General features: G+C 44.0%; 1 protein-coding gene across 2 annotated transcripts in view; it reads right to left on the bottom strand.

The window, feature by feature from the left end:
• The window catches only part of bcat1 (branched chain amino-acid transaminase 1, cytosolic), a 72539-nt gene extending 46670 nt beyond the window's left edge, over nt 1-25869 (bottom strand). For both annotated transcript variants that reach the window (XM_068058884.1, XM_068058883.1), the window contains exons 1-2: nt 25633-25869; nt 5916-5972 (exon numbers count right to left, since the gene is read on the bottom strand). In XM_068058884.1, the coding sequence (XP_067914985.1) occupies nt 5916-5972; nt 25633-25638 (63 nt within the window). In that variant the 5' untranslated portion in view covers nt 25639-25869. The remainder of the gene's footprint in view (nt 1-5915; nt 5973-25632) is intronic.
• Nucleotides 25870-27296: the final 1427 nt, after the last annotated feature.

The following is a 27296-nucleotide window of genomic DNA, read 5'->3' as shown; positions in this document are numbered from 1 at the left end:
TGCAAGTCTAGGGTCAAAGCTGAGGCCCAGAAGCCAAAGAGGAGGAAGGCATTTGGTCTTCTGTTTGTCACTGTCAGATGATTTCCTCCCCAACTCTGTGGCTGACTGGCATGTATATTGCGCCTTTCACAATCTCAGGATGTCTCAAAGTGCTTTCATAGAGTCAAAGAGTTATACAGCACAGAAACAGGCCCTTCGGCCCATCGTGTCTGTGCCGGCCATCAGCACCTATCTATTCTAATCCCATTTTCCAGCACTTGGCCCGTAGCCTTGTATGCTATGGTGTTTCAAGTGCTCATCTAAATACTTCTTAAATGTTTTGAGTGTTCCTGCCTCCACCACCTCTTTAGGCAGTGCGTTCCAGATTCCAACCACCCTCTGGGTGAAAAAATCTTTCCTCAAATTCCCTCTAAACCTCCTGCCCCTTACCTTAAATCTATGCCCCCTGGTTACTGACACCACCGCAAAGGGAAAAAGTTTCCTCCTATTTACCCTATCTTTGCCCTTCATAATTTTGTATACCTCATTGCTTTACACACAATGAAGCACATTTTGAAGTGTAATCACTGTTATAATACAGAAAACATCTGACAAGGCAAGCAACAGTCCCAAAAATAGCAATGTGACACTAACCACTTCAACGTAATTCATTGTCTGTGAAATCATTTGCGAGATCTTGAGATTGTGAAAGGTGCCATACAAATGCAAGTTTTTAACATTTCTATCCAGCTACAAAAAGAAGCTACCTCGTGCGACTCGCAGACAAGCAAGTCAAAATTCAAAAGAAAGGCTGATCTGACAAAAAGACCAGGGGAAGTTGCTATGTAAACATAGGAGTGGATTTCTTTTATCAACTAATCCATTTGATTTGTGAAGGGTTTGGTGCTACATTCTCTGGACTTTGTACTTCCAAAGATTGCACAACATGTATATTCAGACTCAAATAAAATCATATACAATTGTTATAAACAGGACTATAGTGGTTATATATTCCACCGTTCTGAATCTGGTCTTAATATTATAAAATATGAAGTTACTATTTTTGCCACACAACTGACAGAGTGACATTAGGAATAAAACAACGAACCAAATCCCCAAAGCATAAATGACAACATTTATAAACATCAGATCTCTATCTCAGCAAAGTAGCCTTTTCTGCTCAGATAGTTTTAACTGGAAAATGTCTAGGGCATGTGACCTTAATACGAGGCAATGGCCACATGTACTGGATGTTTTTCAGTTAAACTACCTGAGCAGAAAGGCTACTTCACCTAAATAGAGATGTGATGCTTAAGAACTTTGTCATCTTTGCCTTGGGGATTTGGTTCGCTGTTGTTGTACATCAGTTGCCAAGCACTTTTAAACAATGAGCGGAGAATGTCTAAAGGTTCACTTAACCAGCTCAAATTTCTAATTGCCTACTCTCGCGTGGAACCTCATCCACCAGGAGCGGATATCGGGAAATCAAAGGTGCACATCAAAGAAACAATAATCGTTGCATGGGCAATTTGCTGATATAGGCAAAAGCAAAATACTGCAGATACTGGAAATCTGAAATAAAAAACAGAAGATGCTGGAAATACTCATCAGATCAGGCAGCATCGAATGAAAGGTCACTGACCTGAAACGTTAACTCGGTTTCTCTCTCCACAGATGCTGTCAGACCTGCTGAACTGTTTATCGCAAGAGGAATAGAAGATAAAAGTAGGGAAGTTTTGCGACAGCTGTACAAGGCCTTGGTGAGACCACATCTGGAATACTATGTACAGTTTTGGACTCCTTCAGAAAGGATAAAAGTGCATTTGAAGCAGTTCAGAGAAGGTTCACTCGACTGATTCCTGGGATGAAGGGGTTATCTTAGGAGGAAAGGTTGAACAGGTTGGGTCTCTATCCACTGCAGTTTAGAAGAATGAGAGGTGATCATATTGAAACATATAAGATTCTGAGGGAGCTTGTTAGAGTGGATGCTGAGAGGATGTTTCCACTTATCAGAGAGACTAGAACTAGGGGACACAATTTAAAAATAAGGAGTCTCCCATATAAGACAGAGATGAGAAAAAACATTTTCTCTCAGAGGGTCATTAGTCTGTGGCATTCTCTTCCCCAGAGAGTGGTAGAGGCTGGGTCATTGAATATATTCAGGGCTGAGTTAGATAGATAAGGGAGTCAAGTGTTTATAGGGGGTAGACAGGAAAGTGGAGTTGAGGACACGATCTTATCAAATGGCGGAGCAGGCTAGAGGGGCCGAATGGCCTACTCCTGTTCCTGTGTTCATACGTATTAGTATTTTCTGCGCTATATGTCTCTTGCAGCTGAAGCTCTAACCCAGGAGTAGACAATGGGAAAATTTACCCTGACAGTAACTAATGATAAATGTCATCATGACATTCGAGGCAATTATCTAACACTTATATCTATTTGCACTTCCTCTCGGCACAATTTGACTTCCTGTTGTCATGTTTTTGTTACTTTTTTCAGTCAATCTTCCCTGCACCCCTCCTCATGACTGCAGTTATAATGGCTTTTGCCTATGTAAACCCATTGCCTGGATTGTGAAATCTGGCCACCAGGTTCCCTTAAATCACTCAAAATCCCTTCTGAGATTATTTTCACTGCCATTTTCTTCCCTCAGTAATTTATATTTCTAATGCCCAAATGAAAGATTTAAAAACAATAAACTCCCTCACCCTCCCTCCCCAAAATGTATTTATCGCATTGAATTTACGCATTGAGTTGTCTTTTGTATCAAGTTTTTACTTGCAGGCCCAGCCTCTCCAAAAAGCCTGGGGTGGACTTGATATTTTTGCCTGAAGTTGTGACTGTGAACTGAGTATCGATTGTCCAGTCTCAGCGTGTGCAGTGTACCGATTCTCCAGGAAATATCAATACTGTTTAGTGAGCTGTCTTGAGGGAATATTTTCATTAATTTCTAGCAATTTCTGCTCAAAGGTTTCCAAAATATTTGAATGCATGCTAGAGGGCAAATTTATTTTAAACAGAGGGCTTCTGTTTGTATGTGCTCGTGAGTAAACCATATTACATTAAATTACATATCCTTTGTAGTTTTGTGTTGTGAAAGCTTCCGAAAGCGCATTAAGCTCAGTGAGAAAGCACCTTTCCTTGTTTAGAATTCCCTTTTCAAAATAGATTATTTGAATTTTGAAACAAATGCCTTATATTTCTCAACTGATTATTAGTTGTGCTATGTTGATAGTTACAAAACATACACATTCTACTTGCTAACAGCTCCCAGACATGAAGAGGGTGACACACAGAGAGCTGATTTTTAACACTGGGCAGTGGTGGAAACGGGCAGTAGTGAACTGGCCGTCTGTTATACACCTGCCTGATTTTTGCAATCAAACTCTAGGACCATCCCCCAGTGCAACCAAAGCACAGACAAGTTGGTGACTGAATAATGACTGGATTCCCTGGTCCAATACCCACCACCCCGCTCTAACCCCACTTTACCTGAAGACTACACTAGATCTTGACTCCTGCATGTAATGCCACAGAAGATTGGCTTGTGTTTATGTTAAGGGTTTATTAAAGTGAAACAGTATCCCAGATTTATGTCTATACTGTGTACGTTAATGACCAACACTTGGATTAGTTTGGACACAGAGAATACTGCTTTTGATTTCTCTTTGTCTAATGCTACATATAAGTTCAGATAAGATGGCAATCAGGAAATCACTAGATGTTATTTAATTGTAATCACTAACTGGTAATAAACTGTGGATCATTACTTCATAAATTGCAGTCATTATGCCACATTCGTTAATCCATCATTGTCATCAGGCATAAACTAGAGAGCAGCCTGACCACTGGTATGTGTTATAACACATTTCCCCCAACTTTATCAACACAAAAACAAAGCTACCAGAATAGGAAACCAAATTACCCAGAAAATGCACAGTATACCGCAGAGAAATACTGGGTACATAATGGATCAAATCTCCATGGTATTTCCAAGTTTCATGCTTGTCATGACTGATTATGCGTCACACTGAGAGTTTCAGTAGGCTGGAAACAGAACTCTCTCAGCATTGCATTTCTAAACAAAATTAGCACAATTTGGGAGTATGACACACCTCAATGTGCACCAGTACCTGTGTGTGTTAATACATGTGTGTTAATACATGTGTGTGTGTGTGAGCATGAATGCATGTACATGTATGTCAGATGGAAATACGCATGTGCAGATACCCAGGGCTGAATTTTCACCTTGGGAGTGGGAAACCGGAGCCAGGATTGTTTCCGGGTCCCGAAACCAACCCTGGGATGGTGGGGGTGCAGTTGCTGACCTGGAATTTTGACCAGGGCACCCGCTTAATTGGCATGGAGACAGGGGGCTGAATTTTATCAATATGCTGCACTGCGCGGTGGCGCTGTGAAGGCAGTAGCCTTCCGACACGGAAATGTTGCCGCAACGCCCCGCGATATTACATGCGGGGCTGATTTAAATGGAAGGGGCGGAGCATCCGCCCTTGATGATGTAGAGGGGGCAGCCGCCCTGTGCCCGGCAATGGCGTCTGGCGCCACCACGCAAGTTCCGCCGCCATTTTGAAGGGCTTCAAGCCGTTCAGAATATATTTAAATATTTAAAGGTGTCGGTGAGCTTAAAAACATTAATAAACGTTTAATGTAACATTGAATCCCCTATCCCATCCCCCCGCCCCCACTGAGTCCTAAACACATAACTTGACCTATTCCCCCCCCCAAAAATACACTTGTTGAAATCCTAAACTTTTCTCCCCGAAGTTCAGTATCTTTGATCCTCAACCCCTTCCCACCATCCCCACAACCAATAGGAATAGGTTTCCCCACTCCCGTCCCCCACTCCCTCCCTCCCTCCTCCCCACCAGTGTCTCGCCTCAGAACTCCAACGGAGTTCCGAAGGCGTGCGAGTTGCGGCCAGTTCTCCGTAAAATCAGCATGGGACAGCCGGTGGCGGCAGGTAAGTTCATTTGCATGTTAATGTGACTAATATCAATATTTTATTGAAGGCCCCGCCAGGGCCGCACTGAGGCCTTGCCGCCGCTGCTAATATCCCGCGGGGCCTTCTTGGCATCGTGGGTCATGGGAGGCCACTCCCGCTAGCATTTTATGAGCCTCTCCACCACAACCCATGGCGTTGAGAGGCTGGTAAAATTCAGCCCAGGTTCCATGTCCAATTAAGCTGTAGGACTAATACAGAAAGCAGTCAGGCTCTCAGTGTGACACATAATCAGTCCTCACATCCATGAGCCTTGATCCATTATGTACCCATTATTTCGATATGGTATGCTGTGTATGGGAGGGGTGGCGAGCAGTGAGTTCCTCCACAGGGCTGCATTTGGCTGCATGCCCAGTTAGGCAGGTGGGGAAGGCTTGCAGGCCTGCCTAGAGTGCTGGCACCCCAGCCTGCTGCCAGGTACCTACCTACAGGCAGTTAAACCGTCCCCCCCTTGTGTCGGGAAACGAAGGCTGACTGGAAAATCGCAGTTGGCCTCCATTGCTTACTCTTAACAACGCTGTTAACAAGCTGAATTGTTGCCTGCTTCGTGAGGGTGGGAGGCTTCCGGGACCTGATCCTGCATCAGCCAAAATGGGCGACGTTGGGAACCAGGTCGGGAGACCGGCACGCGGCCAGCCTCGTAATTTTTGGGCCCCATCGGCCTCCGTTCCCAACTTTGGCGGGGCCCGAAAATTCAACCCCCAGTGTCCTGACTCGAGACTGCTGCTGAAGCAACAGTAAAACTTGAGCATGTCTGCTCTACTGCAGTCTAAGGATGTACTATCTCCTACTTGGCTTTGCCCTGTACATTCTCCTATTCCCCAGTTTCAACAGTATTTAAAACACATTTTAAAGTATCTAGCACTGAGCCACATACATGTGGTGTCCAGGAACTAATCTAGCTTCAGGGGCATACCTTAAACACCTCAGTACCAGGCTGTGGGAAACTCCCTTCAATTCCACCTTTGCTTGCCTACAGGAACAAAAGGAACAAGAGATGGTCACTGGATAGGAAATGCACCATGTCAAGCTTCAAACAAAAGAATAATTCCACTTTTGCTTCAAGGGGAAGCAATCTGCAACATTTGCAATAACACTTACGAAATCCCCAGATCCCGCACGTGCTCGGCGAGGACCCCCCACCACCACCCCACCACCCCCCGCCACCACTTCGAATTATTCAGGGGTTTGAAGTGACCCACTTTCAGGCCATGTACTTTGCCATTAAATATTCTTCAATGAGAATCCTCAAAATAGCTGGCATGTACACAGCAGAGGGCATCAACCTTTGAATAAGACTAAAATACATAAACCCATTTGACCAGAGGACAATGATGGTCAATGTATGTTACAACAGACATTTTGCAATGACAAGTATAAACATATAGCCTGCCCAATAGGAATCATTTAACAATATCCATGTACAAAAATAAAAAAAACAATTATAATTGACAGAATAAATGAGTTAAAAGCACTCATACTAACGCAGACATAAAACCACTAAAGATAGCAGTTTGTCTAACAACACACTGGCCTTGGAGATTTGTACCTGCTATATCAAGGGGGCATGCAGTTATTCATCGAACAGGACACTTACTGCCTTAGCCCAGGTGTTCGTCCTCATGCAACACATCTTTAGAGAGGCACAGTTAAATACATGTTAGGACGGCAGTGAGACAGAGAGGCACCCGCATTCTCCATGGTGAAGGTTCTGAACATCACTGCTTCATCTGGGCTTTGTTAAAATCAACCATCTACCCACTGCCCCGAGCATGTCCGAGATCTCCCCTTGTACTCTGATTTCAGTTACCTTACATGGTGCCTGCAGAATGCTGGATAACCAGTGTGTGCCACAACTGGTGCGAGTGTGGGGACATTTATTATGAAAGGAGGCTGTTTGTTGCTTTGTAAACCCTGATCTGAACCTCCTGCACTACGTCCACTGGTAAATCTGTAAGCACTGTGTTTAATTAGTGGCTAAATGTGGGTAGACGTAAGGCAGGAAAGTATGGGATCTTAGAATGAAGGTTATTAATGGTAGTTATTCCAGTTATCAATTGTGGAACAACAGAATTGATCTCTGGGTTGCTGTAATGGGCAGCTCCAGCTTTCTGCTTCAGCCACCATAAAGCACTCACTTTTGTTTTGTTATGTTCCAGACAGTACTAATGCATCATAACCTTTGAATGCACTGTACCTCAGGACTCTGGGTTTCATTTACTCAAGGACGACACATATACAAACACCCATCACACTGGCAAACAACAATTTCCATTTCTGTTGATTGATTCTGGGATTTTTATTACTGTTATTGGTGTTTTGGGATCGCACTCTGTATTCTTGTTCATCGTTCCACAAACAATGCAAATCTTTCACTGAAAAGATGAAACAGTAACCACCAATTGCAATGGGAAAAAGGCATTTTGACAGAGGTTGTAGACAAGTGGCCTGGTATTGGGGTATGATGAAAATTGGACGAGGCAGCAGGGTGCCTTGCCAGGTTTTCGCATGGTTAGTTTCTCCCTTTCACGTTCAATCAAGGTCCACAATGAGATGTCATTCCACAGCTCCATCCTGAGGTTCCCTTTAGGAGCAGTGTGATGGTCCATTTACACTGCAGAACTTGTGGCCATGTGTAAGGTCTCTGAAGTGTGTCCAGGCAGGTGCTGACACCCTTTGGGAGGTCATCTGTTTCTCAGCGATTTTTATGGATCTTTACTTGTCTTTCTGTGATTTGAGTTACCAGCCAGCCAACAGCATGATATTTTAAAAACTTGCACTTGTAAGTAGTTTTTGAAATGCAGGCACATAGGGATGGTGGTAGTCAATTTGTGCACAGTAGGACCCCACAAACAGCAATGTGATAGATGATCAGAGAATCTGATTCAGTGATATAAGCTGAAGGAAAAATATGGACCAGGACATCAGGGAGAACACCCCTTCTTCAAAGTAGTGCAATGTGACCTGTTACATCTAGCTGAGAAGGCAGATGGGGCCTTGGTTTAAACATTAACAACTCCAACAGTGCAGAGCTCCTTCAGTACTAAACTGGAATGTAAGCCTAGATTATATTTTCAGATCTTTAGAGCAGGACTTGAACCTAAAATCTACAGACCTGGCGGTGAGTGTGCTACCACTTAGCCAAGCAGTCAACTTCAGATCTGTAGCAACAGCATGAGTCACATCCAATAGCAAGTCAAGCCTCCAATCAGAATACAAACACAATGGAGAAGCTTACTAAAAGGACCTGAGCCTAGGAACATACGAACATTCAATAAGATCATGGCTGATCTGTTTGTGTTTTGAATTCCACACTCCCATTTACCCCCTGATAACCTTTGATTCCCTTGCCTAACAAGAATCAATCTACCTCCACCTTAAAAAATATTCAATGGCCCCGCCTCCACCACCTTCTGAGGCAGAGAGTTCCAAAGTCGCACAACCCTCTGAGAGAAAAATTTCTCCTCATATCTGTCCTAAAAGCGTGTCCCCTAATTTTAAAACAGTGCCCCTCAGTTCTGGACTCACCCACAAAAGGAAACATCCTTTCCACATCCACCTTGTCAAGACTGTTCAGGATCTTATAAACATCAATCAAGTCTCCCCTCACTCTTCTAAACTCCAGTGAAAACAAGTCCAGTCTGTCCAACCTTTCCTCATCAGACAACCCGCTCATTCCAGGTATCAATCTAGTAAACCTCCTCTGAACCGCCTCCAACGCATTTACATCCTTCCTTAAATGAGACCAAAACTGCACACAGTATTCGAGATGTGGTGTCACCAATGCCCTGTATAACTGAAGCATAACATCCTTACTTTTATTTTCAATTCTTCTCATAATAAAGGATAGTATTCCATTAGCCTTCTATATTACTTTCTGTACTTGCATAATAACCTTTTGTGACTCCTGCACTAGAATACCTAGATCCCTCTGCACCTTGGAATTCTGCAGTCATTCTCTGTTTAAGTAATACTCTGCTTTTTTACTCTTCCTGCCAAAGTGAACAACTTCACATTTTCCCACATTATACTCCATCTGCCAGATTTTTGCCCACTCACGCAACCTATCTATATCGGTCTGCAAGCTCCTTATGTCCTATTAAACTAATGTCCTGTCATGCAGATCTGCTCACTAGGAAACAATGAATATACATTTCACAAAGTGGAAATAGCCCAGCCGAAAGGAAGTATAAACAAGGAGGGCAGGGATCTTTAGCGTGGCATTGCTCGACCAAGATCTACCAAGACCAAGAAAGGAGCCAGGGCAGAAATAATAAGATAGTTCTCCCCTGCCCTAGCCCTGAACTCACAACTTGTTAATGGTGATCACTATCTCCAAAGTCAAGTAGCCTGCCAGCAGTCAACTAATTATTATTGAAATGTAGACACTGTTGTTAACTAGGAAAAGGTGGCAATTAATTTGTTCATAACAAGATATCAAAAAGGGCATTGAGATAAACAATCAATCATCCTGCTTTGGTTGTGGGATAAATGTTGGCTAGGATGGATAACACCCTTAACATAGCAAAGCATCCCAAGGCAGTTTACAGAGGCGTAGTCAAAAATTGACATGAAGCCAATGAAGGAGTAGGAAACTCAAACCTTAGTCAAATAAGAAGGTTTTAAGGAGTGTCTTTAAGGAGGAAAGCAAGTAGAGAGGCAGAGAGGTGTGGGGAGGGAATTCCAGAGACTAGGCAACTGAAGGCACGACCACCAATGGTGGAGCAATTAAAATTGGGGATGCTCAAGAGGCCAGAATTAAAGAAGTGCAGATATCCTGGACGGTTGTGGGGCTGGAGACGATGACAGAAATAGGGAGGGGCGAGGCCATGGAGTGATTAGAAAATAAGGATGAGAATTTTAAAATCAAGATATTGCTTGACCGGGAGCCAATGTAGGTCAGTGAGCACGGAGCGATAGGTGAACGGGACTTAGTGCAAGTTGAGAGACAGGCAGCAGAGTTTTGGATGGCCTCAAGTTTACAGTGAGTAGAATGTGGGAGCCCAGCCTGGAATGTGTCGGAAAAGTCAAGTCTAGAGGTAACGAAGGCATGAATGAGGGCTTCAGCAGCAGATAAGGTGAGGCGGAGTGAAGTCGGGTGATGTTACGGAGGTGGAAATAGGCAGTCTTAGTTTTGGCATTAATGATGGCGAATATGAGGTCAGACGCTCACCTCGGGGTCAAATGTGACACCAAGGTTGCAAATACACTGGCTTAATCTCTGACTGTTGTCAGTGAGAGGAATGGAGTCAGTAGCTAGGAAACGGATTCCAGGGTCATCCTGGCATACAAAGATAACTCCAGCTTCTTTTCTCTACTGCAAACTGTCTTCTTAAACCCCTCTTCCCTGACCCTTCCACCCTCACCTCCAATAATAACAGCGAGGCACTCATGGATTTCTTCGTCACTAAGATTGAGAGCCTCATCCGTTAGCTGCCTCTGCTACTTCCCCCCTTTTCACTAGCCCACGGGGTCAAAGTTCCTCTAACATTCTCTCCTGCCCCAGCCCTGAACTCACAACTTTCTCTAGTTTCTCTACCTCCTCTCATGTCCCAACTCCTCATCCTTCAATCCTATTCCCACTAAACCGCTGACCACCCAATTGCTCCCCCCCTCCCCGGCCCCCATTTTAGCTGATATTGTTAAAGGTTCTCTCTCTTCAGGCACTGTCTTTCTCTCCTTTAAATCTGCTGTCACCATCCTCTCTTCAAGAAACCAACCCTTAACACCACCATCCTTGCAAACTACCAGCCCATCTCCAACCTTCCTTTCCTCTCCAATATCCTTGAAAGTGGTGTTGCCTCCCAAATCCACGTCCATCTTTCCTGGAGCTCGATGTTTAAATCCCTCCAATCAGGTTTCTGCCCCTGCCACAGTACCAAAATGGCTCTTATCAAAGTCGTAAATGACATCCTATGTGACTGTGACAAAGGTAAACTATCCCTCCTCGTCCTTTTCAACCTGTCTGAGCCCTTGACACAGTTGACCACAGCATTTTCCTCCAAAGCCTCTCCACTGTCGTCCAGCTGGGTGGGACTGCACTCACCTGGCTCAATTCTTATTTATCTAATCATAGCCAGAGAATCACTTGCAATGGCTTCTTTCCCTACCCCTGCACAATTCTATCCTTGGCCCCCTCCAATTTCTCATCTACATGCTGCCCCTCGGCGACATCATCCGAAAGCACAGCATTAGTTTTCACATGTACGCTGACGACACCCAGCTCTAGCTCACCACCACCTCTCTCGAGTCCCCCACTGTTGCTAAAATATCAGACTGCTTTTCCAGCATGCAGTACTGGATGAGCAGAAACGTCCTGCAATTAAACATTGGAAAGACTGAAGCCATTGTCTTTGGATCTGCTCCAAACTGGGTTCTCTAGCCACCAACTCCATCCCCCTTCCTGTCAACTGCTTGAGGCTGAACCACACTGTTTGAAACCTTGGTGTGATATTTGACTTTGGGATGAGTTTCCAAACACAGTTCCATGCTATCACTAAAACAGCCTATTTCCACCTCCATAACATTGCCTCTGTCTCAGTTCATCTGTTGCAATGCCTTTGCTGCCTCTAGACTTGACTATTCCAACTCACTCTTGGCCAGCCTCCCACATTTTACTCTTAAGGTGAGCTTGGAGAGGGTGAGGAGAAGTGGACAGAAACTAGATCAAATATAAACTGCAACACTGAAGCATGAGTGAACTTTGTAGATGGCCTTCCAAGCAAATTTTGTGTGCATTTTATCTTTGAATTACACTGGCATGGCTCCATTGCTTTCTCACCAGCTGCAAGTTCCCCTCCAAGCCACACAAAACCCTGATTTGGAAATATATTGATGTTCCTTTACTGACACTGGGTCAAAATCTTGGAACTCCCTTCCTAACAGCACCGTGGGTGTACCTACACCAGATGGACTGCAGCAGTTCAAGAAGGCAGCTCACCACCACCTTCTCAAGGGCAATTAGGCACGGTTAGTAAATGTTTGCCTTGCCAGTGATGGCCACACTCCATGAACAAATAAAAAAAGATTCCTCAGCTCAACTACATGGCTTGCTCAGCCACTTCCAAGGGTGTTAATAATTAACCATTTGGAGTCACATGGTGAATAGATCGGGGCAGAAGTGTGGCTCAGAGGGAGGGATTGGGTGGTGATGGGTTTCAGTTGGTTGAAGCATTTGGGTCTTTACAACAATTCATTAATTTTTTTCCAATACCCCCAACCCACAAATGATCAGATTTATGGAATTGAATATTACAACTTGACCTGGTGGGGCGTAAAGTCACAGGTGATCATTTTAGCCTTCAGCATTTGGGTGCTAAACTGGCGGAGCAGATTGCCCATTACAAAACCTGACCAATTTCTATTTCCACTGATTTTGAGCGGGATGAAAATCGGGCAGGTTCGATAACACAACATGGGATCATGAAGCAGCTATTCAGCGTCTCATCCATGTTCTGCCATTCGATTCGATTATTTACCTGCCTTGGTTCCATGACATGTCATACCCTTACCCAAAAAAACCCTATCAATCTCAGTTTTTAAATTATTAATTGATTTCACCTCAACAGCTTTTGGGGGAGAGAGTTCCAGATTTTCACTACCCTTCTTGTGAAGAAGTGCTCCTGACTCACCCCTGAACGGCCTAACTCTAATTCTGAAGTTATTTCCCCTTGTTCTGGGCTCCCCCACCAGAGGAAATAGTTTCTCTCTACCATATCAAACCCTTTAATCATCTTAAACCCCTCAATTCGATCGCCCCTTAATCTTCTAAACTCAAGCCTTGTCTATGCAACCTTTCCTCATAATTTAAGAATTTTAGCCTCGATGTGCCTCCGGCAAATCTATAATCCAACCTCCAAGGCTAATATATCCTTGCTTAGATGTAGTGCTCAGAGCTGTTGCTTTGTGGTTGGGAGGAACCTACTCTGCCAATTAATCACCCAATCACTGAAGGTGTAAATTTCCCCCACAATCTCTGGGTTGCTAGTCCAGTACCATTGAACCCACATGATGTAACCGATAAATATGGTTAATATTATTAAACTCAAGTTATCCAGTGACCTTTGCTTTCCTTTGGCATATTTACTCATTAGATTGCTCATTAGATGGCAGGAAAAAAGACAGAAGCGCAAGGGGAGAGCCAACTGTGCAACAGCCCCGACAAACACCACCTCCAGGCGCTTACCCATTGTCTCTCGAGATAAGGAGGCCAAAGAAGAAGAAAGAAGAAACAAAAACAAGAAATGCTGGATTCACTCAGCAGGTCTGGCAGCATCTGTAGAAAGAGAAGCAGAGTTAACGTTTCGGGTCAGTGACCCTTCTTCGGAAGAAGAAAGAAGAGATTGCTGATATGCTAAATGTGTGCATGTACAACAAGGTACGTTTTTGCCATCTCAGTTTAAATGATTCTATTTGGAACTCAAAACTCAAGAACAGAAAGAGAAGAAAATTCTATTTGCCTGCAAGAAAATTTCATTAAGCACAAATGCATGTGACGCTGGTTATCTAGTCACTGGAAATTAAAATGCAATTAGGAAAAAATGTGACTTCTGAATTATGGACAGCTAACAAAACTGTTGTCCCTCATCTGAAAATCGCAGATATGTAGGAAATCGGAATGGTGCATAACCAGTGAAGCTGCGCAACTGGCACCAAGAATTGTAGCAACTGCAAAACCATCCCAGATTTTAAAAGGTGCACAATGTTATAAAACAAAGCCTCCTTCACAGAAATTCTCCCAATCAGACATTTAGTGGGGGGTGGGAGTGGTGGGATAATCTAAAGGCAATTGTCTGTGTTAACAATGTGGGGGAGGGAATTCTATAAAATTGGATAAATATTTAAAGCATTGACTAGCACAGGGCTATGGGGAGAAAGCAAAACAGTCGGATCAGCTTTTGGGTTGCTTTCACAAAGAATCAGTGGATGAGTGTATTTTGTCAGGAATCACCACTGTTGCTCCTTTGCATCAGAATTTGTTATGACATTTCCAACTAAAAAGCTACAGTAATTCCTCCAAATTTTCTAAGAAAAATGACTTCCCTTTTCATTGCTCAAATTTAGTCTTGCACTGAGTTTTAAAACCTCCTTCGTTGCCATTCTGACTTGAATTTGTTCATTGCGCGTTGTTGCATGAACAATTTTGTTTTACGAACAATTCTTATCAAAACAACAATGCTAAGTAATGTAATATTATGTTATATATAATACTAAGTGATGGTTCCTCCACGTTCTTTTTGCCATCACTTAAAGTACAGTATTACAGTCCTGCTGGCATTGGCTGATTTCCCCATCATTCAGCTTATGTATAAAGTTTGCTGATAACACCGAACTATTTGGAGGGACGATGTGTATGAGGGAACTTCACATCATTCAATTATGTCTCAGTAAATGAAGTGAATTAAAGGAATGGCAGATGGATTTTAAAGCAGATCAGTGCAAGTTAATGCAGACTGGGACATAAGCACAACTGATGGGTGTCCACTGGAAAACTTGGAAACACGAAGGGATTTAAATCCAAATTTGCTGGCCTCTCATGGCAATGCTCAGAGGTTGCCTGTGTTCTGAAGCATGGCAATCATGTTTAGTTGCTGAAATACAGCTTTGTTTAGCCTGACCTGTGCATTTAAGACCATTGCTTATATCATCCCTATTGGTCCCATTAGGTACATCCTGAAATCATTTAGAGACTAATTATTGAGGGATTTTTTTGTGTTTAGGTGTTAGCCTTGGCTCAGTATTAACAATCTTGCCTCCAAGTCAGAAGGTTGTGGGTTTAGAGTCACAAGCACATAATCTAGGCTGATAATTCAGTGTGTTACTGAGGGAGTGCTGCACTGTCATAAGTGCCGTCATTCAGATAAGACAATAAACTGAGGCTCAGACTGCCCTCTCGGGTGGATGTAAAAAATCCCATGGCAGTATTCAAAGAAGAGCAGGGTAATTCTGGCTAGTATTTGGTCACTTCTCAAAAAAATTGAAAGAAATCAAAATCAAACAAATTAAAAGCTTCTGTTTCTATATGCCTTTTAGAATGTCCCAACATGTCAATATTTATCTCTCAACGTCACTAAAAACAGGTTAGGTAATCATTGCTGTTTGTGGGACCTTTCTGTGCACAGGTTGGCTGCCGTGTTTACCTATGTTATTCTACTGGCTGTCACGCATATAGAACATCCAGAAAGACACATGGAAATGGGAGTTCTACTTTTCTTGAGAAGAAGGTCAGAAAAAAACAGCAGTAAATGCCTTTAGGTTTTTTCTCTGACATTTTGAAGTGTGGCAGATGGTGCCCGGTGCAAGGCTCCAAAATGGATATATATAGGTCATATTGAAGTTCCACAAGCTGTTATCTGCAAAGTGGCAACAGATGTTAAGCAGTACAACTGCAGTCAAACCAGCAGAACTAATCTGCTGTCTGGAGCTAACTGCACCAACATGGCTGATTTTTAACTGCCCTCTAAAATGGCCGAGCGAGCCACACAGTTGTACTAAACTCACTACAAAGAATAAGACAAAATGGGCCATTCTGCTGCACCTACTCCCCAACAGCACTGTGGGGAATCTTCGCCACATGAGCTGCAGCAGTTCAAGAAGGCGGCTTACCACCAACAATGCAGGGCAACTCGGGATGGGCAATAAATGCGGCCTTGCCAGCGCGCCACCAACCCACCCCCCCACACCCCACCCCACCCCAACTCTTTGGGAGTTAAAAAAAAGAATTATGACATTACACAGCCACGAGGATGAGAGCTTCGTGGCTAGCACGTTTATAGATGTGGTCACCCCGCAGCTTAAGTGTATGCAGGGAGAGAGAGAATGGGTGACTGCCAGACAGTCAAGAAGAAACAGGCAGATACTGCAGGAGACCCCTGACTGCATCTCACTCTCCAACAGGTATTCAGTACTGAATACTGAGGAAGGTGACAGTTCATCTGGGGAGTGCAGCCAGAGCCAAGCCCGTGGCACCACGGGTGGCTCAGATGCGCAGGGGGGCACACGGAAGACTGGAAGAGCGATAGTGATAGGAGATTCAATAGCCAGGGGAGCAAACAGACGTTTCTGTGACCGGAGTCATGAATCCAGGATGGCGTGTTGCCTCCCTGGTGCCAGGGTCAAGGATGTGACTGAACAGCTGCAGAGTACTCTGAGGGGGGGGGTGAACAGCCAGCAGTCGTGGTCCACGTTGGTACCAACAACATAGGTAGCAAGAGGAATGTGGTCCTGCAGAAAGAGTTTACTGAGCTAGGTAAGAAATTAGCAAGCTGGACCTCAAAAGTAGTAACCTCCAGATTACTGCCAGTGCCATGCGCAAGTGAGTACAGGAATAGAATGCATGGCTGGAAAGATAGTGCAGGAGGGAGGGCTTTAGATTCTTGGGACTTTGGGACTGGCTTTGGAGGAAACGGGATCTATTCTGGCCAGAAAGGTTGCAGCTGAACAGAGCTGGGAATGAGTTCCTTACAGGACGTTTTGCAAGTGCTGTTGAGGAGGGCTTAAACTAGTTTGGCAGGGGGTTGGGGCCTGAGGGTAGACTCAGTTGGGACAAAATCAGAAATGAAAATGGAAGACAGAAAATTAATGGATCAGTCTGGAAGGCAGAGGAAACAAAGGTTAGAAAATAAAATAAAGAGTTTGGCAGTGCTCAAGGGTATTTATTTCTATGCAATGAGTATAGCAAATAAAGCAGATGAGCTGAGGGCACAGATAGACACGTGGCAATATGATATCATAGCTATTACAGAAACATGGCTTAAGGAGAGACAGGAATGGCAGCTCAAAGTTCCTGGTTACAGAGTTTTCAGACGCAATAGAGAGGGGGATAAGAAAGGAGGGGAAGTGTCAATTTTGGTCAAAAAAAATTACAGCTGTGAGGAGGGATGATATGTTGGAAGGTTCATCAAATGAGGCCATATGGATTGAGCTAAGGAACAAAAAAGGGGCAATCACACTGCTGGGAGTGTACTATAGAGGGAGATAGAATAGCAGAAATGTAGGCAAATCTCTGAGAATTGCAAAAACAATAGGGCTGTAATTGTAGGGGATTTTAACTACTCTAATATTTAACTGGGTTAGTTTTAGTGTGAAAGGAATTGAGGGAGCAGAATTCTTGAGGTGCATTCAGGAGAACCTCTTTGGCCAGTATGTAGCAAGTCCAACAAGAGAGGGTGCAGTTTTCGACTTAGTTTTAGGAAATGAAGCTGGGTCGCTGGAAGAAGTGGCAGTGGGAGAGCATTTTGGTGGAAAAGGACAAGCATAGAACAGGAGTTAACAGGAGTTCCGAAGAAGGGTCACTGACCCGAAACGTTAACTCTGCTTCTCTTTCCACAGACGCTGCCAGACCTGCTGCGGGTTCCAGCATTTCTTGTTTTTATTTCAGATTTCCAGCATCCGCAGTATTTTGCTTTTATCATAGAACAGGAGTCAGTGTTTTCAATTGGGGCAAGGCCAATTTTACTAAGCTGAGGAGTGATTTAGCGAAAGTGGACTGGAAACAGCTACTTGAAGATAAATCAGTATCAGAGCAGAGGGAGGCATTCAAAGGGGAGATTCAAGGGGTTCAGAGTAAACATGTTCCCACGAAGAAAAAGGGTGAGACGGCCAAATCTGGAGCCCCATGGAAGTCAAGGTGCTTACAGGATAAGATAAGGTAGGAAAGGAAAGCATATGTCCAACAACAAGAACTCTACTACAGAAAGCTGAGAGGAGTATAGAAAGTGGAAGGGTAAAATTAAAAAGGAAATTAGGAAAGCTAAGAGAGGGCATGAAAAATTATTGGCAAGCAACATCAAGGTGAACACAAAGATGTTCTATCAATACATTAAGAGCAGGAGGATAACTAAGGAAAGAGTATGGCCCATAAAAGACCAAAAAGGTAACCTATTTGTAGGGGCGGTTGGTATTGTTCTTAATGAATACTTTGAGTCTGTCCTCACAAAAGAGAGGGCGATGCAGATATTGTAGTTAAGGAGGAGGGGTGTGAAGTATTGAATGTGATACACATAGGGAGAGAGGCAGTATTAAAGTATTAATGGGATTAGCATCCTTGAAAATTGATAAATCACCGGGGCTGGATGAATTGTACCCCAGGCTGTTAAAAGAAGCAAGAGAGGAAATAGCGGAGAGTCTGATCATCACTTTCCAGTCCTCACTGGATACAGGTGTGGTGCCCGAGGATTGGAGAACTGCTAACATTGTAACCCTCTTTAAAAGGGAAGCGAGGGATAGACCAACTAATTACAGACCAGTCAGTCTAACCTCAGCAGTGGGCAAATTATTGGAATCCATTCTGAGAGACAGGATAAACTGTGATATGAAGGGCACAGATTAATCAAGGACAGTCAGCATGGATTTATTAAGGAAAGATCTTACCCAACCAACTTGATCGAATTTTTTTGAAGAAGTAACAAGGAAGGTCAATGATGGTCGTGCAGTTGATGTGGTCTACATGGATTTTAGCAAGGTTTTTGACAAGGTCCCACATGGCAGACTGGTTAAAAAAATAAAAGCCCATGGGATCCAGGGGAATGTAACAAGGTGGATACAAAATTGGCTCAGTGGCAGGAAACAAAGGGTAATTGTTGACTGCTGTTTTTGCAACTGGAGGGCTGTTTCCAGTGGCGTTCTGCAGAGCTCAGTACTGGGTCCCCTGCTTTTTGTGGGATATATTAACGATTTGGGTGTAAGCGTGGGGGGGCATGATCAAGAAGTTTGCAGACGACACAAAGATTGGCCCTGTGGTAGATAGCGAGGAGGATAGCTGTAGGCTGCAGGAAGATATTGATGGACTGGTCAGGTGGGCAGAAAAGTGGCCAATGGAATTCAACCCGAAGAAGTGTGATGTGATGCATTTGGGAAGGTCAAACAAGGTAAAGGAAAACACGATTAATGGGAAAATACTGAGAAGTGTAGTGTAAGTGAGGGACCTTGGAGTGAATGTTCACAGGTCCCTGAAGGTACCAGGCCAGGTTGATAAGGTGGTTAAGAAGGCATTTGGAATCCTTTCCTTTATTAGCCAAGGTATAGAATACAAGAGCAGGGAGGTTATGCTGGAACTGTATAAATCATTGGCTAGGCCACAACCTGAGTACTGTGTGCAGTTCTGGTCACCTCATTACAGAAAGGATGTAATTGCACTCAAGAGAGTACAGAGGAGATTTCCGAAGATGTTGCCAGGACTGGGAAAATGCAGCTATGAGGAAAGATTTGATAGGCTGGGGTTGTTCTCCTTGGAATAGAGAACGCTGAGGGGAGATCTGATTGAAATGTATAAAATTGTTGGGGGCCTGGATAGAGTGGATGTGAAGGGCCGATTTATCTTAGCAGACAGATCAGTGACTAGGGGGCATAGATTTAAAGTGATTGGTAGAAAGATTAGAGGGGAGATGAGGCAAATGTTTTTTACCCAGAGGGCGGTGGGGGTCTGGAACTAACTGCCTGAAAGGGTAGTTGAGGCAGAAAACCTAAACTCATTTAAAAGGTGTCTGGTTATGCACCTCAAGTGCCGTAACTTGCAAGGCTATGGACCAAATGGGATTAGACTGGGTGGCTCGATTTTTGGCCGGTGCAGACACGATGGGCCAACTGGTCTCTTTCTGTGCCATAAGCTTTCTATGATTCTATGATTACTGTCTGTGAAAGACGCTATATAAAGACAAGCTCTTTCTTTGTTAATACAGTTGGCACAGAGACAACTTTTAAAGTTTAAAAAGTCCACTGGATGCCAAGAATTTCTACTGTTAAGGCCAGGGTCAATCTGTCAAAAAAACACTGTAATTTATATAGGACCTTTCACAACCTCAGTAAGTCCCAAAGCACTTTACAATCAATGAAGTACTTTTGGAGTGTTGCAACTGTTGTAATGCAGCACAGCAGTCGTTACCACCATAGCCCAAAAGGAATCTCTCCCATTTGAGAGAGACAGTTGGTGATATACAGCTTGAGGGTCACCACTCCACAAGCATGGAGCAAGGCAAGGATGGGGGGCCTCCATGAACTACCACAGCCACTACAGGGATTGATACAGCACTATTGGTGTCTTGTGGCATCAGACACCAGCCATCTAGCCAACTGAGCTAACCGACCCCCCACCCCCCCACCCCCCCAACACACAGCAAGCTCTCACAAACAGCAATGAGATAAATGACAAGATAATCTGTTTTTAGTGACGTTGGGTGAGAGATAATTCTTGACTAGGACACCGGGAGATCAATCCAGCTCTTCTTCGAAAAGTGCCATGGGATCTTTTACCTCCAACTGACAGGACAGACGAGGCCTCAGTTAACGACTCATCCAAAAGACGGCAGCCATGACTGGATAAATATTTGCAAAGGAAAACTTTCTGTGCTATGGGGAAAGAGCAGGGATGTGGGACTATTTGGGTAGCTGTTTCAAAGAACTGGGATGATGGGCCACATGGCCTCTCTTCGCTCGATATCATTCGATGATTCTATAAACTTAGTTTGTATTTGCTTGAGTTTGGAAGTTTGAGAGCTGAGCTAATCAAAGCATTGAAAATATTAAATAGATTCGACAGGATTGATATGGAAACCTATTTCCTCTGATGAGGAATCCAGACCAAGAGATATAATCTTAAAATTATACTTGGGCCGTTTAACAGTGAAATCAGAAAACACTTTCACACAAAAATTATTGGAAATCTGGAACTCTCTCCCCAAAAAGGCTCTGGATGCTGGAGGGGAACTGGTGCTTTCAACAATGAGATGGATAGATTTTTGTTGGTTAAGTATATTCAAGGATATGGTGCAAAGACGGGTAAATGGGGTTGTGGTGCTGGTCAGCCACGATCTAACTTAATGATAGAAGAGGCTTAAAGGGCTGAATGGTCTTTTTCTTTTCCTATGAAAGTCCTAAGTCATAGGAGAATACAACAGATAAGGATACTTAAGTGCCAGGTTACTTCTTGGAAACATTCAACTGTTAAGAGAAAAACTGTTTTAACTTTGTATAAGCAGCATTCAAGGGACAGTTTCTCTGATCTGACACTCCCAGGGAACATAGTCTATGATTTTCATCCCTTAATTACAGGTTGCATGTTCCAAAAGCACCCCTTTAATATAGATCTGCACACGCTATTTTTGAAAGCAGCTAGGCCCAACCTGTTCCCTCACTACACAACAATGTCTGACTCTGTTCAGTTCAATATAACATGCATACCTTCCCATCATACCCCATCCGAAGGAATGATCTACATTCCACATCAGAACTCTGCTACCTCCTTACGACTGCACACTCAGCACTTATTACTCCAGTGTCTTCCTCAAACCTGTTACACTTTTATAAAAACACACACTTTATCTTTCAGATGAGACGTTAAACCGAGATCTACTCTGCCCTCTCAGGTGGACATAAACGATCACAAGACATTACTTCAAAAGCAGATGAGTTCTCCCCTGTTTCTTGGCCAACATTTAACCCTCAAGCAAAACTACTAAAAAGTTATCCTTTTATATCTCAATTACGGAATGTGGGTGCTACTGGCAGAGGTCACGAGTTTGGAATATTCTGTCAAAGGAAACTTGGCAAGTTCCTATAGTGCATCTTGTAGATGATGCACACTGCAGACATGGTGTACTGGTGGTGGAGAGGATGAATGTTTAAGGTGTTAGGTGAGGTACCGATCAAGTGGGCTGCTTTATCCTGGATGGTGTCAAGCTTCTTGAGTGTTATTGGAGCTGCACTCATCCAGGAAAGTGGAGATTATTTAATCACACTCCTGACTTGAGCCTTGTAGATGGCAGAGAGGCTTTAAGGAGTCACGAGATGAGTCACATGCCACAAAATTCCCAGCCTCTCACCAGCTCTTGTAGCCACAGTATTTATGTGGCTGGTCCAGTTCAGTTTTTTTTCAGTTTCAGGGGTCACTGGTGACCCCCAGGATGTTGATGGTGGGGGATTCAGCGATGGTAATGCCATTGAATGTCATGGGGAGATGGTTATATTCTCTCTTGTTGGAGATGGTCATTGCGTAAAAGTTGTGTGACGTAAAAGTTACTTGCCACTTATCAGCCCAAGACTGAATGTTGTCCTGGTCTTGCTGCATGTGGGCACGGACTGCTGCAGTATCTGAGGAATTATGAATGGATCTGAACACTGCGCAATCATCAGCGAACATCCCCTCTCTCACCTCATGATGCAGGGAGTGTCATTGATGAAGCAGCTGAAAATGGTTGGGTCTTGGGGCTAAGAAGATTGTCCAACGACTATAACCATCCTCCTTTGTGCTAGGTATCACTCGAACCAATGGAGGGTTTTCCCCCAATTCCCAGTGACTTTAATTTTACCCAGGGTTCCTTGCGGCCACCCTTTGTTAAATGCTGCCTTGACGTCAAGGGCAGTCTCTCTCACCTCACCTTTACAATTCAGTTCTTTTGTCCATGTTTGGACCAAGATCATAATGAGGTCTGGAGCTGAATGATCCTGGTGGAATCCAAACTGAGCATCAGTGAACAGGTTGTTGCTCTTTACATGCCACTTGATAGCAGTGTCAACGACACCTTCCCTCATTTTGCTGATGATCGAGGGTAGACTGATGGACATTAATTGGCCATATTGGATTTGTCCTGCTTTTTGTGGACAGGATATATCTGGGCAATTTTCCACTTTGTCGGGCAGAGGCCAACAGTGTAGCTCTACTGGAACAACTTGACTAGGGGTGGGACTAGTTCTGGAGCACAAGTCTTCAGCATTGCAGCAGAGGTGTTGTTGGACCCCATAGCCTTTGCATTATCCAATGTGCTCAGCCGTTTCTTGATATCATGTGGAGTGAATTATATAGGCTGAAGACTGGCTTCAATGATGTTGGGGACCTCAGGAGGAGGCCAAGATGGATCATTCACATGGCACTTCTGGCTGAAGATGTTTGCTGGGTCAAAGTTCTGGAACACCCTTCCTAACAGCACTGCGGGTGTACCTGCACCCCTAGGACTGCAGCAGTTCAAGAAGGCAGCTCACCACCATCTTCTCAAGGGCAATTAGGGATGGGCAATAAATGCTGGCCTAGCCAGCGATGCCCACATCCCATGAATGAATTAAAAAAAAGAATGTGCTGGGCTCCACGATCAGTGAGCCTCCTCCACCTGTTATTTTTTTAATTGTCCACCACCATAAATGACCAGATGTGTCAGGCCTGCAGAGCATTGATCTGATTCATTGGCTGTGAGATTGCTTTGCTTTGTCTATCCCATGCTGCTTCCGCTGTTTAGTATGCATGTTGTCCTGTGTTGTAGCTAAGCAGGTTGGCACCTCATTTTTAGGTTTGCATGGTGCTGCTCCTGGCATGTTCTCCTACACTCCTCATTGAACCAGGGGTTGGTCCCCTCTTTTGGTGGTAATCACAGTGAGGAATATGCCAGGCCATGAGGTTACAGAATGTAGAGGAATATAATTCTGCTGCTGCTGATGGCCACAGCATCTAATGGATACCCAGTTTTGAGCTGCTAGATCTATTCTGAATCTATTGTGTGGTAGTGCCACACAACACAATGGAGGATGTCCTCAATATAAAGAACTGTGCGGTGGTCATTCATGCCAATATTATCATGGATAGTTGCATCGGTGACAAGTAGATTGATGAGAACAATATCAAGTAGGCTTTTCCCTCATGTTAATTCTCTCACCACTTGCTGCACACCCATCTGGCAGCTGTGTCCTTCAGGAGTTGGTGAATAGTGGGTGCTCCCGAGCCACTCTAAGTGATGGACATTGAGGCCACCCCCCCACCCCCTCATCCAGAGTACATTCTGTGCCCTTGCTACCCTCAGTGCTCCTTCCAGGTGGTGTTCAACATGGAGAAGCACCGATCAGCTGAGAGAGGACAGTAGGCAGGAATTAGCAAGGAGGTTTCCTTGCCCATGTTTGACCTGACGCCATGAGACTTCATGGGGCCCGGAGTCAATGTTGTAAGCTCCCAGGGCCACTCCCACCCGACTGTATACCACTGTGCCAGCACCTCTGATGGGTCTGTCCTGCTGGAGCAGTCTGGGAGGATTGCTGAAAGGTATGATTTTCTGCTCTTGTTTGACTAGTCTGTGGGACAGCTCTCACAATTTTGACACAGCTCCCCAGATGTCAGTGAGAAGGACTTGGCAGGCTTTACTGGAACAGAACCAGATGTACCACTGACGCCTCTGAATCCAGTACCTAGGTTGATAGGATGTTTCCCCTAGCTGGTGAGTCTAGAACCAGGGGACATTGTCTCAGAATAAGGAGTAGGCCATTTAAGACTGAGATGAGGAGAAATTTCTTCACTCAGAGGGTGGTGAATCTTTGGAATTCTCTACCCCAGAGGGCTGTGGAAGCTCAATCATTGAGCATGTTCAAAACAGAAATGGATAGATATTTGGATACTAATGATATCAAGGGAAATGAGGATTGCACAGGGAAGTGACCTTGAGGTGGATGTTCAGCTGGGATCTAACTGAATGGCGGAGCAGGCTCGAAGGGCTGAATGACCTACTCCTGCTCCTATGTCGGGTGGTCTTTCCGGTTATTTTCCTGTAGCGGCTTTGATACAACTGAGTGGCTTGCTGGGATATTTCAGAGGGCAATTAAGAGTCAACCACATTGCTGTGGGTCTGGAGTCACATATAGGCCAGACCGGGTAAAGACAAAACAATATTAGAAAAGCAGATGGGTATCATGACAACCCAGCAGTTTCATGGTCAACATTACTGATTGTCATCTTTTTATTACAGATTTATTTAACTTACTTGAATTTGAAACAGCCCAGCTCCTGTGCTGAGATTTGAATACATATAACCCAATCAGTAGTCCAGGATTACAGACCAGTAACATAACCACTATGCTATCACACCCCCATCTGTGTATTAGTGTTGGCAAATTAGCTGTATACAACAGTAACAACAATTCAGAAGGCCATCAGCGACTGTAAAGCTCTTTGTTGGAGGTCGTGAAAGACGCTATATAAATGCAAGCTCTTCCTTTCCAAGATTTATTTTCTCTCAAATGCTATTTCCTTTTTCCAGCAGAAGAAAAAACATGTTAATTTTACAAAGACTTTTCATGGCGAGGGGGAGGGGCTAAGTGGGCTACGAATTTGCCATCTACATGCGAAACATGGGCATGGGCAATTCAGTACACTGAACATCTGCATTGTTTTCAAATGTTAAACATGTTTCAGGAGGGAGAGAAACGAGGCAAAGCTGCTCTCAGCTTGTCAAAACCAGGAGCTGTGAGCTCCAGTCATAAAACCTGTGCCCATCAGTGGTTGGAAACAACTGCTCAAAATATACCAGGGGGCTGAGCAGGGGGGAGGGTCACCGAGGAATGACAATGTAAACCAGGGCAGCTTCTATATCCGACGTACGCCTGCCAAGCAGGAATTGAGATCCTTTTTGGTTAAAGTGAGCACATATTTGACTATTTTTGCTTGCAGAATTTCATTTTTCTTGCATTAGTAAAATTGCATATAAAACAGTCAGATTATTTTGCATCCTTTACAGACTTCAACACATTTTAATATGTGTTAATAAATCTGACCTTAACAAAAGGCATCGCGTGCCCTTCTCCAAGAAGCTTTTGTTAAAATCACGCGGTCCGAATCTATTCATATTTTGTCAGATACAATTGCAAGAAATGCTCCGTAAACTTACCTCCATCGTTGGGGATAAATCTCTCGTGAGTTCTGCAGACAGGAAATGATTTTAAATGCAATGTATCACTGTTAATTGCACCAAATCAAACCCAGTATCCAGCACACACAGTCTCAGCGATCACAGGGCGAGCTCCACAGTCGTTCTGTTGACAGGAGCTCTGCGTGGTTTTCCCTTTTATTTAAGGTGGATCCAACCTGTACCTCATTGCATCAGCCGGGAGGCAGCATCAGCTTCCCCACGTCAGCAAAGTCACAGCACAAGGCAGTGCTTTGCATCCTCCCACAACTTAAACCTTGCCAAATCTTTGCATGCACTCTGTGTTCCCAAATGTTTGCTGGACCAAGGTCAATTTTTTTTTACATGAAATGCTACTCTTCGTGTAAAATTACAATCAGATGTTGCAAGAACTAAAGCAAGATGTTTTGCTTTGTTTTCAGCATGTGGATAAATACCCATTCACAGGGGCCCTGGGGTGATAGAGGCTCCCTAGGTCACTTCAGAGGGCAAAAAGACATAGAAAAGAAAGAAGAACCTTGCATTTATGAGGCTGTGTGAAAAAGCAGGGGAGTGGGAGTAACTGGACAGCTCTTTCAAAGAACCGATGGGCCGTATGGCCTCGTGTTGTGCTACCTGATCTATGATTTTATATAGCACCTTTCATGACATCCCAAAGCGCTTTACAGCCAATGCAGTCATTTTTGAAGTGTAGTTACTGTAGGAAAGGCAGCAGCCAATTTGCACACAGCAAGATCCCACAAGTAGTAAGAGGTTAACAGCCAGATAATCTGTTTTAGTGATGTTCATTCAGAGATAAATGTTGGCCAGAACACCAGGAGAACTTCTTGATCTTCAAAAATTGCTGTTGAATCTTTTACATCTACCTTAGAAGGCATTTAAGGCTTCAGTTTAACCTTTCATCCAAATGATGGCACAACCAACAGTGTAGCTATCCCTCAGTACTGCACTGGAGTGCCAGGTTAGATAACATGCTTAAGTCTCTAGAGTGGGTCTTGACTCAGAGGCACAAGCGCTACCAAATTGGCACATGTAGACCAGGCCAGGAGGGGTGTCAGGTTTCCGTCCCTGAGTCAGTTGGGTTTTACATCAATCCAGAAGCTTCCATGGTCATTTTGTTTCTGGTACCAGCCCACAAATATCTTGATCTCTCTGGTCACTGTTATTCTCCATCCTACATGCCTTTTACTCTCTTCTGTACATTCCCGCCCCCTTTTTCTCATTTCTCCAATAGCCTCCTTTCTGCCCCCCATCCCATTTGCCACACTTTATAAACTCCAAATTATCTAAGGCCATTGTTGATATCCTTGTTCCATGTTAAGTTTCACTCACCCATCACTCCCATTTTTTCTGGGCCCAATACATTAAAGTTTGAAGCCCTCATCTTCAATAGGTCCATGGCCTCTCCCCACCCCATCTCGGCAAGGACCTTCAGCCTTACCCCTTGGGTCTCCAACCCTGGCCTTCCTGGGCACCATCTTCCCTTCAAAACTGAGACACTGAGATGCACAACAAGGTGTAGCCTTTCCAATATGTAATGTATTTGTATAATATGCTAATGATGAGATGACATTATGACGTGATGGCATCGTAATGTGAAAAAAACACTTCTTTGAACTGACCTTTGCTCGGTGTCCATCTTGTCT

The sequence above is a fragment of the Heterodontus francisci genome, chromosome 27 (genome assembly GCF_036365525.1).
Source record: "Heterodontus francisci isolate sHetFra1 chromosome 27, sHetFra1.hap1, whole genome shotgun sequence".
NCBI classification, from domain to species: domain Eukaryota; kingdom Metazoa; phylum Chordata; class Chondrichthyes; order Heterodontiformes; family Heterodontidae; genus Heterodontus; species Heterodontus francisci.
Note: the sequence above shows the minus strand (reverse complement) of the source record. Positions and strands in the feature narration are given on the sequence as shown.